This window comes from Corvus moneduloides, chromosome 27 (assembly GCF_009650955.1).
Source record: "Corvus moneduloides isolate bCorMon1 chromosome 27, bCorMon1.pri, whole genome shotgun sequence".
Lineage (NCBI taxonomy): Eukaryota > Metazoa > Chordata > Aves > Passeriformes > Corvidae > Corvus > Corvus moneduloides.
In genome coordinates, this window is record NC_045502.1 from 208399 (window position 1) to 221968 (window position 13570).

At 59.2% G+C, this 13570-nt stretch overlaps 1 protein-coding gene across 1 annotated transcript; it reads right to left on the reverse strand.

Annotated features, from left to right (window-relative positions):
* Window positions 1-156: 156 nt before the first annotated feature.
* Window positions 157-11383, reverse strand: DBNL (drebrin like). Its single transcript, XM_032091906.1, has 14 exons — window positions 11275-11383; window positions 10654-10709; window positions 8711-8823; window positions 8404-8478; window positions 7996-8142; window positions 7338-7415; window positions 6573-6724; window positions 5833-5887; window positions 5197-5271; window positions 4998-5100; window positions 3627-3737; window positions 2627-2730; window positions 1517-1622; window positions 157-1217 (listed from the first exon to the last, which is right to left on the reverse strand). Exons 1-14 carry the CDS (start codon window positions 11355-11357, stop codon window positions 1078-1080), a joined length of 1398 nt encoding a protein of 465 aa, XP_031947797.1. The 5' UTR covers window positions 11358-11383; the 3' UTR covers window positions 157-1077.
* Between the last annotated feature and the right edge of the window lie 2187 nt (window positions 11384-13570).

Here is a 13570-nt window from a genome sequence, read left to right on the forward strand (position 1 = left end):
TAGACCCAGATAATTAGTGTTGAGACTAATTATGTGCCCAGTTACCCCTCTCTTGGCCCCTGCTCACGACAGCCTGGTGTGATAACATGTCTGGCATTACGGACACCAAACCCCTGGCATTCCTCTCCCATTCCCACCTGGACCCTGCCACATCCATCACCAAAGAAAAGCCCTTTTATTGTAGCTGGGGAGGGCCCAGGGGGAGCAAGGAGAAAAAGGAGCTCGGGGCAGGGACTCGGAGAGGACACCATGTCCCCCACACCTGCAGGAGGGGTGGGCAAGCTGAGACCCCCCAGCACCCCAACTCTGTTCTCTCCTGTTCCTAAAGGGACACCAAGGCAGGAAGCTCCGTGTGGGGGAGGGGCTGGGCTGGGCTTTTCCTTGTTCACAGTGAGTTTGGGGGTGGGGAGGGGGGTCCCACGCGCTTGGCCGGGCTGGATCTGCACTGCAGGGAAGGTTATTCACTCCCAGTTTAAATCCCCAGAGCACATTTGGGGCAAGGGAACAATGGGGAGAGCAAGGAGGAAAACACAGGATCACACATGGCAAGCTCAGTGTGCTCGGGGTGGTGGGGAACAGAGCCAGGATTCACCTCTCTTGGTCATGTCAGACCCCGTAGGATTCCAAAATTATTCTGATGAGCTTTTCCAATGAAATAAAATTGGGAAAGTGGCTTCTCCAGTGTGGCTGTGGCAGGTCCAAGGTCACGGGGTGGGAGGGAGGGAGCACAGGGGGGAGGTAATTTGTTCCCTGAAAATTCCTCTGAGGGATTTGTCATGCCCTCCTTCCCACTCCAAAGCCGAGGGAAGAGGGGGAGACCAGTGCTGTGGGCTCAGGGTGGGATGGGACCCTTCCTTCACCCACCCAAGGGCAGTTATGGGGGATGGGGGGCAGTGCCTGGGGGGGCCCCACTGCCAAGGGACTGGGGAATGGCACTTCACTGAGAGAGAGAAAGAAACAGAGAAGAAGAAAAAGCCACGTGTCGTTTGGAAGAATCAGGCAGGAGCTGAGTGGTCTGGGGGGTCTGGAGCAGTCCCAGGGGTCTGGAGCCCCCCATCAGCCCCCCCACCAGTCCCCCTACTCTATCAGTTCCACGTAGTTGGCGGGGAACATGCCAAAGTGGCCATCGGGGCCGTAGCCGCGCCACCAGCCCTCATCGATCATCTCGATGTTGGTGATGATGTTCTCAGGATCAAAGGAGATCTCGGTGTCATCAGCTGGAATGGGACAGAGAGAGGGGAGGGGGTCAGACCAGCTGAACTACCCCAGCTCTGGGGTTCCCAAGGCTAGAGGGATGTGGAGCTGCTGAACAAATCCAGAGAAGGCCATGGAGGTGCTCCAGGGGTTGGAGCCCCTCTGCTCTGGAGACAAGCTGGGAGAGCTGGGAATGTCCAGCCTGGAGAAGAGAAGCTCCAGGGAGACCTTGGAGCGCTTTCCAGTGCCTAAAGGGGCTCCAAGAGAGCTGGAGAGGGACTTTGGAGGGACAGGACAAGGGGAATGGCTCTGTGGGTCTCACCAGCCTGGTAGTCATAGAGTGCCCGGGCACAGAGCCCCTTCCCCGCCAGGTCCGGGGGCTCCTGGTACTCCACCCTGTAGTCATATTTGGCATCGTCAACTTGTTCCTTCGGGAAGGAGAGGAGAACAAGAATTACTAGGACAACAGTGGGAGGGAAAACAACTATGTCCAATGCCAGAAATGTCCATCAGCCCCCTGAGGCTTGGAGACCTGCGTGCTGGAAGTCCCAAGTGCCCTCTGGAATAAAACATGGGCTCCAGGGAAGTTGTGCCGTGGGTCTGCCACAGCATCCAGGAGACACAGAAGCAAACTAGCTCTTAGCCAAAGAGCCGAGGTGGCCACATCTCCATCTAGCTCAACACCCATCCCTGTCCCTTGGGATCTCATCCCAACAGAAACACCGGAGACCAGTGGCAGACAACCCCTCTGATCCCTTGGGATCCCTGCTGCAGACAGAGCTCATCCTCCAACAGATAAGCTCCAGCTTCTGAAACGTTTCTGCCAGAACCTGAGCTGGCTGTGGTTTGTTTCCCTCAGGAAAGGCTGAGGGGATCATTGAGCCCATCTCCCCTGGAATCCTTTGGAACCTGCTGGACGCTTCCAGACAAATTGCAGAATGAGAAAATGTTTGGAATGCTGATGGTTTGGTGAGCAGAGAAGAAACCAAAGGGGCCCCACATCTCCAAGGGCAACACGGCAGCACAGCACAACCCCGCGATTAGCCCCTGGAGAATCCTGGAATGCACAGGGAATAGCTGGGATTGCCAACTCCACTGGGTTCAGATGGGCAGAGAAGCAGGAGGAGGAGAAAAGGCTTTGGATCCTCTCCCCTCACTGGTTCTGGGATGTGGCACTGACAACAGCCAGAGCAGCCCTGGGGTGCAGGATGGGTGCCAGGGACTCAGTACCAGTGTCTCCCACTGGGAGCACTGGGAAGGAACACAGCCGCACCCCTTTGCCACATGGGTGCATCCTGAATACACCTGAGCTCTGGGGTTTCTCCGTTTCCTACAATTTTAGCCCAGAAAAGTGTTCCATCCTAAGGATGGGACAAGCCACTCTCTCCCACACAGATCTGGCCCCGACAGGGTCCCCTCCGTCCAAACTCACCTGGGGCGGCTCCTCATAGATGGCCGAGGGCTCCGGAGGCTCCTCATACAGATTCTCTTCCATGTGGGACCCTGGGACACCAGAATTGTATCCAGAGTCTCGTCCTGAGGAGAAACAAGGGATCTGTCACCAAAACCATGCCCTGTCCCCTCGTGGGCTCCTGCCCAGGCTGGAGTGACACCACATCCCTGCGATGAGCTGGGTGTCCCCCGGTCTCCTGTCCAGCTGGGGGATGGAGCACACACAGACCATGGGATGGAGGAGGCAGGGGTTTAGGGAGCAACAAAAAGGACAAAGGAGAGACCTATCTCTGATAGGGAAGGGATAAAGATAGGGAAGGGATAAACTCGCTCAAGATGAAAAAATTCCTGTGGAGGGAAAGGGCTGGAGCAGAGGTCCTGGCCAAGAGCAGCATCTAGTGGTGACAGCAGCCTGGGGACATCAGAGCTGGACCCCCAGTACATCCCTGGTCCACAGTTTGTCCCTGGCCCTCACCTCATCTCTGGCCCCCCGTTCATCCCTGGTCCCTACTTTGTTGTCCCTAAACCCCACCTCATCCCTGGCTCCCACCATGTCCCTGCATGTCTAACTCTGGAGCAGGGAAACCCCTGCACAGGAGTGGAGCCACCTCAGCTGGGTCTTGGGGCATTTTGGAAATGGTGGAAAAGTCCAAGTGTGACTGTCAAAGCCCCTGTGGCAGGTCTGGAGGAAGGCTGGGGGTGCATGGAGCTGAATTCCAGCCTGAATTCCAGCCTGAATTCCAGCAGGAGATATCCTCATCCCCCATGCACTGAGCCTTCAGGTGGAGACAAGCAGGAACCATCCTCATCCCCAGCATCACACTCAGCCCTGGCTGGAGACAAAGCCCAGCGTCCCTAGCCCACGGAATGGGAAAACCAAATGGAATCTCCAAGGCCGGCCTCAAAATGCCCAATTTTGTGAGATCTAGTTGGAAAGATGAGGAGAAAGCTTCGGGGAGTGGAGGGAGCCAAGCACATACCTGCTGCAGGTACTGGGGAGGCCGGCGGGGACCCCCAAACATCCCGGCTGGGGGAGGCAGGGCTGGGCACCGAGTTCACCTCCTTCTGCAGGAATGGGCTGCGGAGCTTCCCTGGAAAAGGAGTTCAAGGGGCTGCAGGAGCCGGTCAGGCAGGGGGGCTCCCAGCCTGACTGCGCACCCACAGGTACTGCTAGGTCACCCTCCCAAGCAGGAATTTCCAGCCCTAATCCTGGTTGTGGAAAACAAGTTTGGCAACTGGTTACAGCAGCAGCCAAGGGAAAACTAAAAAAAAAAAAGGATTTTTGCAGAGGAGGAAGAGCTGGAAGACCCTGCCTCCGGCTCTCCATGGTGACTCTTGGAGCACCCTGAACTCAGACACAGTCCACAGACATCAAACTGGGAAGGGATGGTGCAAACTGGTTTCTGCCAGTGCATTTCCTGTGACAGGAGGTAACTGAGCTGGTATCTCCTCATCTCCACCTCCAAACCAAACAAAAGCTGAAGAGAATTCCCAGACAAACCCTACCAGCACCAAGACTCCCTCCTACCCTTACTTCTGGGTCTAATCAATCCCAGGGCATTTATCTCCCTTTCCTCCATGAAAACCATCAAATCCTAATGAAATACCTCAAAGTCAGTCTCTCCCCATGATGTCTAACCACCAAAAAAGACATTTTCCCAGCACATGGCATTCCCTCCTCTCCTACCATGGCTTGCCTGCCCAAGGAAGTAGGAATTAATGCTCCTATCACCAAGTGAAAGTGATTATTCTGAATCAATTTAAGGTGCTTTGGAGGGGGCTGGGCTGAGGAGGACGAAGAGGAAGAGGAAGAGGAGGTGGAGGCGGCAGCAGTGGCAGAGGCAGTCACCCAGGGGCGTCATGCACTCGTCACAGCTATTTCCTCAGCTACTCTCAGCTCTGGTCTGCAAACTTCCTGATTTTTATCCGAGAGATCGGATCAGGTTCTTCTAACAGCACAAGATTCTGCTTGGCTGGGGCAGTGCAAAAATTTGGGTGAAATTTCATGCAGTCAGGAGAGATTGCAATAGTGGTGTTTTCCTGGTGTTAATATCTTGAACTTCAACTAAAAAAAACCAAAACAACTTTAAGGCTCAGAAGGTGAATCAGAGTATGGAAATCTTCCATCTTTGTGATTAAAACTTGGCGGGAGCCGCACCCTGGAAAATGGCAGGAGCCAGGTGTGGGACACAGCACAGCAGAGAACATCAGTGTGATGAGAGCTGCCTGTTGTCAGCTCAAACTGTGGCCTCACGATATCGCTGCCCCACTGGGACCCCTCCACGTGCAGAGAGACCCAGGGGGGGACTGGAACCAGCCCCCAGCACCCTCCCCGTGTCCCCAGGCCGTACCTGGCTGTGCTGGCATCCCCGTGTCCCCTGGCCCTGCTTTCTCCCTTTGCTTGAAGATGTCGCGGGGGTTGACGGCTCTCTGCGCGATCAGCGTGGCAGCCTCCTGCCCAGGGAGGGCACACGGCCCGGTCAGGCCCCGAGCAGCACAGCAGGGGCAGAGCCCCCCTCTCCCCAGGGACTCAGGGTCCCAGTTCCCCACCTGGGCTTTCTCCACTGACTCGCTTCTCTTGAAGCCCTTCCGCTGTCGTGCCTCGAACTCCTCGGCCTGCTCCTTCTGCAGCACAGAGAGCATCGGGTGCTGAGCCACCCCTGCCAGCCCCGGCCAGCCTTCCTGCCCCCTTCAGCCCCCTCCTGCCCCATCCAATTCCTTCCAGAACCATCCTGCCCCCTCGGGTCCCTTCTGCCCCCTTCAGCCCCCTCCGGACCCAAGGAACGGCGATGGAGGGTGAATGAGGAGGGAACGCTGGATCTGGGAGGGAGACACAGGAATTCTGGGCTGAGGACAGGGACTTGGTGTCATGGAATCGTGGAATGATTTAGGTTGGAAAAACCCACTGAGAGCGTCAAGTCCAACTGTTCCCCAGCACGGCCAAGGCCACCACTGACCTGTGTCCCCAAGTGCCACATCCTGTTAAATCCCCCCAGGAATGGGGATTCCAGCACTGCCCTGGGCAGCCTGTGCCAGAGCTGGACAACCCTCTTCATGAAAGAATTTTACCAATATCCAACTTAAACCTCCCCTGTGCAACTTGGGGCCATTTCCCCTTGCCCTGTCCCAGGTCCCTGTCCCCTCCACCATGGATAAACCTCGCCTGGGGCCAACACCAGAGCTCACCCATTGCTGCTGCTCCCTGTCCCTGTTCTCAGCCTCCTGTTGCTGCTGGAGTCTCCTGTGGGGACAAACTGGGGTTAAAACTGAGGATTTGAAACCTCACCCCACTGCAGGTCCCTGGGAATAGCACATGAAGGCCATCCCTCCCTTTGGTAGTGCTCCCCCTCACTTCAGGGCCAGACAAGGTGCTACAGGTCACCCTTGAAGAGAGGAGCATGGTGAGAGGGGCAGGTGCTGCTCCAAATAGTGGGATCATTCCAGGGAAATCTCTTCCTTGGGGATATGGACATGAGCATCTTGATACGGGAGATGGGCAGATTTCCCTGGAGTCATCCCCATGGGGCTTGGAGCTCCCTGGACCTCTGACACCCCAAAAATAGGGGCCATGGGTGCCAGGAAAGAGTTTGGGAAGCAAAAGGGGAGTAGTCCTGGAGCAGGATCCATGGCCAGGGGAACTCAGGGACGATGCTGAACAAGCAGCCAAGCTCCTTGGGGGTTAGCCAGGGAGATGTTTCCTCCACACCTGGAGTAGGATTCCCTCTTATCTGTTCTCTTACAGGAGGTTTCCTGGGATTGCAGGAATTCCAGCAGTGGGGAATACATGGACATGATCCACCATTTCCTAAGGAATGAATTTGCTGGAGTGGAGGCAGCTCAGAGAGGTAGTGACAGGGACACCTGGCACCACAGAGATCCCAGAGAGCAGGACAGGCTCCAGGAATCATTCCCAAAACCCCACTCACTTCTGGGCTTCGATTTCACTGGATCTGGCTTTAAACATCTGCTCCCGCCCCGCTGCCTCCTGCAGCTCCCGCTCCCGCCGCTCCCGCTCCAGCCGCTGCCGCTCCTCCTCCGCCCTCCTCTTCTCCTCCAGCCGACGGTTCTCCTCATCCTTCTGAGGGGAGACGGGCACAGAGCCTTGGGCTTCCTGGGCTCAGGGGTGTGGGGGCCGCGCTGCCAGTGCTCGGATCCCCCTGGGCCTCTGCATCCCAGGGCACACAGCAGGTCCCAGGGGACACAGCACATCCCAGGGCACACAGTGGATCCTGGGGCTCGTGGTGGATCCCAGGGTGCTTATCCAGCCAGAAGGTTCACACGTTATTGCTTAACCCCATAAAACCCAATGTGAAGGGGAAGGAAACAGGGAGCAGCCCTCGGAGAGGTCGAGAACCAGTTTCCTCACCCAAATGGGGTTTGCTGGGAGCTGGGATGCAGCCCAGCTGTCTGCCAGGAGAGCCAGGGTGCATCCCAGCCATCCACTGGGAGCTGGGGTGCATCCCAGCCCTCTCTCCCTGAGCCAAATTCAGATGAGATAAAGGAGCACCTTCCCCTTCAAGACTCAGCCCCTCCTCTCTGAGCACCCCAAGGTAGCAGCTCTGCGCTTCCCTGAGCTCTGGGTCCCCGATTCCAAGCAGGATTCCCCAATTCCCAGACAGGGAATAAGCATATGGAGAATAATCTCCAGCTAAATCCAAACACTTTGTGCTCTGAGGGATGCGTTCACTCACCTCTGCTTTGGCCCAGAAATTATCCTTATTGACCCGCTTGATTTCAGACATCGCGTTTGTCTTCTGGTACACAGAGCCCTGAGGAAGACACAGAGAAATCACCTTTTTTGCATTTTCTGTCAAAAATCAGCCCAAATCAGCACAGTCTGGGACTTCTCTTAGAAGTTCCTGTAACCTGATGCTTTGTCCCAAAATTTAAAGAAGGGCTGGGTGAGGCCAGTGATATGCACGTTGCCAAAAATGGGGAATTGCTTGCCCTGGCACAGGTTGCTGCCCCATCCCTGGAAGCATCCAAGGCCAGGTTGGATGGGGCTTGGAGCAGCCTGGGACAGTGGAAGGTGTCCCTGCCCATGGCAGGGGTGGGACTGGATGGGCTTTAAGGTCCCTCCAACCCAAACCATAATTCCATGCTTCAAACCTGCTCTCTGGCAGTGGGAAGCCATTCCCCCTTGTCCTGTCACTCTGTGCCCTGGTCCAAAGTCCCTCTCCAGCTCTCTTGGAGCCCTTTTAGGCACTGGAAGGGGCTCTAAGTTCTCCCTGGAGCCTTCCCTTCTCCAGAATGAACATTCCACAGACACGTCAATGGCCAGGGATGATAGTGGTCCCAGACCCTCCCCCCACCCAGAGGGACCCGAAAGCCCTTACTGACTCAACTCACCACGGGAGCCTGGGGCCCCGAGTCCTGGAACTTGCTGCTCTCCTTGTGGAAGCTGTAGTTGGCCCCGGAGGCCTTGGCCACCTTCTCCATGATGAGTTCAGGCTCCACGTCCTCCTCTGCCCGGGCATTGATGGTGACGTGAGCCCCCTGAGCAGGAGGAACCAGGGTACGGGTGAGGGGGTCACTCTGGGAGCCCCCAAACCCACCACTCTGCCCTGGTGGGTCCTGTCTGTGCTCCCAGAGCTCCCAAGGGAAGGAAGAGGGTTCTGGTGAGAAGGAGAAGATATCCAGAGGGATTTTTTGGGCAAGCTGGTCTACTGGAAGTTGTCCCTGACCATGGCAGGGCAGTAGAACTGAGTGGTCTCTAAGTCCCTCCAACCCAAAGGGAGGACATGAGGAGGATCAGACCTTCAGGAAGTTGGCCACGGTGCTGACGTGGTTGGCGCAGGCTCCTTTCCGCACGTCATTGACCCCTTCACCCGTCTGCAACGAGACACCATCGGCACCAGCTCACCTGAGCCCATCTGGGGGGGATCCATGGCAGCAGCAGCACCTGGCTCTGAGCCCAAGCCCCTCTCCAGCTCTCCCGGAGCCCCTAAAGGCACTGCAAGAGCCCTCTCTTCTCCAGGCTGGCCACCCCAGCTCTCCTAGCCTGGCTCCACAGCCGAGGGGCTCCAGCTCCCTCCCAGTTAAGCCAAGGTCTGTCCCCACTCACCCAGTTGACGAGGACATATTTGGGCAGCCCAGAGTTGGGATCCTTCACGCGGCAGAAGCCGTACATCACCTTCCCACTGTTGAGCTCCTCCACCATCTCCTCCAGGCCCCCATCTGTCCCGGGAGGAAGGAGACGGGGTGAGTCCAGCCCATTCCGTACGTGTGCTGGGAACAGCCAAACCCATGGAGCCTCCCAGCTCCGTATTCCCTGGAGATTATCCCCGTTAGATTTGGGGTCATTGTACCTCACGAGTGTCTCAGACCCCTGTGTTTACTCTGTAAACACATAACCTGATCATTTGTCATCCACGTGATTATTTGGGAGCCAAGCCCCAGCCTCTTCTCACCCATTCCCATTCCCAGCAGCCTTCATCACCCAGTTCCTCTTCCTCAGACCCTCACAAACCCCATAAGGAAAGATCCTGGATCTGCAACCGAGTGCTGGCAGGACACAGAAGGAGCTGCTCAGACTCCCTAATCAATTCGAAGCTTTAATGAGAGCAGGCAGCTGTCAGTTTTGCCCACAGGTTCCTGCACAAAACACCTCAGTGACGGTGGGAAGGGTGCTGAGAAGTGGAGGAACTGGCTGAGCCTTGTTCCTGCTTTGTCAGATGGGACGTAGAGAAGGAACCAAAAGAGTAACATGAGGTAAGGTCCTGCTTGTCCACCATGGACTCCAAGGGCAGTTCTCATGGGCAAACTCCTGCCTCAACGCCTCCCTCCCTGTTACACCCACCTAGAGTGGTCTCAGTGCCGGTTTGAGGACTTGGGAGTAAATCCCAGAGGAAAAATCCCACACAGGGCTCAGGCAGGGGCAGTGGAAAGGGAACAGCATTGCTCCCACTACACCAATAAAGGAAAATGAAAGGATGAAAAACACCAAAAATGCACACTCTCATCTCAAAAATATTCCCCCAGACCACAATTCCTCCTGTGCTGGATTGTCTGAGCCCTGAAAAGTGGGAAAAGAGCCACTGGTCCTTATCACCCCTGGCAGGAGCAACCCAGCCCAACACAGCTCACTCTGCTCTGCAGCATAACCCGGATCATTTCCTTCTCCCTATTAAATATTTATGATTTGGCTCTAAATTTGGCTCCAAACCCAGCAGGGAAGTTGAAGGTTGGAAGTCTGAAGCTGATCGGTGAGGGCTGGCATGGAAGGACATGAGGGGAATGCTGGGGAGAGCAGGGATCTGCAAGGAGCTTGGGGCACACCCTCTGCAGCTCCCGAGAACTCTCATTTGTGACTCAACAAGAGTTTTCCTCAACAAAATTCCCCAGCACCAAACCCCTGGCTCCATGGGCTCCACCAGATCCTATGGAGCATCCCAGAAACTTCCATAGAGCTCCACAGGCTAGGAAAAACACTTGGAAGTTAAGGAAGAAGCTGGGGAGAGGATGCAAATTCCGAGCACGGGGAAACCTGCCTGGACGTGCTGCTTCCCGAAGGCTTCGGCTTCCCAGCCAGTAGTGTTTGGGTGGGAATCAGCAGCCAAATAAAAAATAAAAGAAAAAGAATTGCAGGAAGAAGGAAATTCGACATGAGGGGCTTTAGAAGCATTGAGTAGGGAGCCCTGGCTTAGTGAGTGGCTTTGGAGTACCACGTGGCCCTGCCTAAATCAGGGATCTAAAATACTTCAGGGATGCAGAAGGCAGCCAGGATACAGACTTCAGATCCTTTGGAAAGGAGGAAAATGAAAGGAAGGGAGAAGCAGAGCTGCCAGTGAGGCTCTGCTCCATATTCCTCACTTCGAAATCACACCAGACCCCCCAACACAGTTCCCACCCTTCTCCCACCACCAAGGGCACCTCCCAAAATACCCTCAGGGGTTAAAAGCCCCCCGACATCTCAGGCAGGTACAGTGAGATGGGCCCTGGAAGCCCCCCAGACCCCTGGAAAGCCCTGGAACCGCAGAAACAGGGGGTGGTCCCCAACACAGTCACCTCCGGAGCCGGCCACTCGCAGGTCATTGCTGTTGCCTTCATAGGTGAACAGAGCCCTAAAATTAAGGCAGAAATGGGATTTTTAGCCAGCACAGTGCTCATCACACACCTCTGACACCTCCTGAAGCGCAGAGCCCCAGAGGGACCCCCACCCCACAGCCCGGGGTCTTCCTGTTCCCCCCGGACACCCCCACAGCCCCCTGAGTCTCTCACCCCTCACCCCCCAACCGCCCCTATACACCCTCACCCCCCCCACACCCCTGACTCCCTCTGGGCACCCCACATCCCCCTCAAACACCCCCACACTCTGATCCCTGTCACCCCATGTTCTCCCCAAGCCACTGGCCCAGCCGCAAATTTTTTCCCAGGCCCTCCACGCCCCCCCCCCCCCCCATCCTTGTTTCACTTCCACCCCTCCATCCGCTCCCCACCCCCTCGGATTCCCCCTACACCCCCCTCCCCCCCAAACCACCTCATCCCTCCTAAACACCCACATCCCTGCAAACACTCTACAGCCGCCCCCTCCCCCAGCTCCCCATCCCCCATCCCCCATCCCCCATCCCCATCCCCCCGGCCCCCATCCCCGCTCACCGACCCCCGGCCCCGCCGCCCCTCCCTCACCAGTCCGTGGGGCTCCCCGCGGCCACCACGCTCCCGTAGGCCTCCTGCAGCGCCCGCCCGTTCTTGGCCAGGTTCAGCGCCATGGCCGCGCCCGCTCCGCCCGCCGGCACCGCCCCGCCGGTGCTACCGGCACCGCCCCCGGCACCGCCCCGGTACCGCCCCGCCGGTGCTACCGGCACCGCCCCCGGCACCGCCCCGCCGGTGCTACCGGCACCGCCCCCGGCACCGCCCCTCCGGTGCTACCGGCACCGCCCCCGGCACCGCCCCGGTACCGCCCCGCCGATGCTACCGGCACCGCCCCCGGCACCGCCCCGCCGGTGCTACCGGCACCGCCCCCGGCACCGCCCCGGTACCGCCCCGCCGGTGCTACCGGCACCGCCCCCGGCACCGCCCCGGTACCGCCCCGCCGGTGCTACCGGCACCGCCCCCGGCACCGCCCCGCCGGTGCTACCGGCACCGCCCCCGGCACCGCCCCGGTACCGCCCCGCCGATGCTACCGGCACCGCCCCCGGTACCGCCCCGGTACCGCCCCGCCGATGCTACCGGCACCGCCCCCGGTACCGCCCCGCCGGTGCTACCGGCACCGCCCCCGGCACCGCCCCCGGTACCGCCCCGCCGATGCTACCGGCACAGCCCCCGGCACCGCCCCTCCGGTGCTACCGGCACCGCCCCCGGCACCGCCCCCGGTACCGCCCCGGCACCGCCCCCGCCGGTGTTCCCGCCCCGGTACCGCCCCCCGCCCCCCGCCCCCGCCTCACGGGCGACCCCGCCCCGCCAGGCCCCGCCCCCGAGCGCCCGCCCCGCCCCTCTGGTCCTGCAGACCCCGCCCCCGATGGGGAGACCACCCCCGGCAGCGAGAACACCCCCTCCGGTGACAGAGCCCGCCCCGAATGACAGAGCCCCATAGGGACACCCCCCGCCATGGGGAGACCACCCCTCCGAGCGGTCAGCCCACGCCCCCGGCCCGCCAGGCCGCGCCCCCCCGCGCTCCGTGTCCCTCACGGACCCCCCATCCCCGGTGTTCCTGGGGATCCCCCGTCCCAGAGCAGCTCTCGGGGACCCCCACCCCAGGATGACTCTCGAGGACGCCGTTCCCGGGCAGTTCCGGGATCTCCTGTCCCAGATCAATTTTCGGGTTCTCAGGGTCACCCACTCCAAGGGCAGTTCTCAGGGACCCCCATCCCGGGCTGTTCTGGGAGACCCGGTCCCTGGTGGTTCTTGGGGTTCTCTGCCCTGGTGCAGCCCCGACAGTCCCCACATCCCATACAGCCCTCCCCGGGCGGAGAAAATCCCCTGCCCGTACCCCCTAAAGACAGCCCGCGGGTGGAGAAATTCGGCATTTCCGGGGACTTCCCTCATTTCCCAGCCTGAGGGGGCGGGACGCACATCAGGCGTGTTTGCGGGTACCGAAGCAGTTCGGAGCCTGGAACTTTTTGGGGTGTAAATGCGTCTCAATTTTACCCCAAATCATCAAAATTCTGCCTTCCACTCCACCCCCCTCCCCCCCCCCCCGTGGCGATGACCCTCCCGAAGAGGTGTTCTTGGGGGGCAGGAGGTGACCTGAGGTGGAGGGGGAGGGACAGGGGCTGGGCCCTCGCCCGGCGGTGTCCCCAGAAGGTGCTAATGGGACATTAGCAGCTCATTGTCCCCACAGCCCTCCCCCGCTGCCAACATCTGGCTGGAACCGCGCTGCCACCGCGCGGGGAAGGGCTGCTCGGGGGACTTCGGGGTGGCCCTCCATCGGGTCCCCTTTCTCTCCCCCGAGCCTTCCTCCACACTCGGGATGACCTTAAAGCTGGGAGAGCAGGAGGGACGCGGAGATGGGGGGAGTCCCTCAAAACTCCTGCGGCGTCTCACCCCCATCCCTGCGGGCTCGGGGGCCACGGGGGGAGCAACTCACCCATGAGCCGCCACCGTCATGCACGGGGAAAATAACGGGGGCCCGAGCTCTACCTGCCCCGGGAGGGTGAGGTGGGGTCTAACGAGCCCCCCAGGGCCCCCGGTTTGCCCCCAGAGATAGCGATGGTTCCAGCGCTCTGTCGGGATTTGTCTCCTTGGGGCTTCAGGCTTCGGTTGAGGGGGGTGGAGGGTGGTGGGAATACCCTCGTGCCCCCAGTCCCTGGGATAAATGTGTCTGGGGGAGTGGGATGGGGTGGGAGATGGTGAATGGGGTGATGGAAGGTCCTGGGGTGTCCAAGGGTCCTGAGGGACCTGAAAGTCCTGGGATCGCTGTAATCCTGGGGTACCTGAGGGTGCCAGGGTGTCCAAGGGTCCTGTGGTAGGTGAGAGTCCTGGG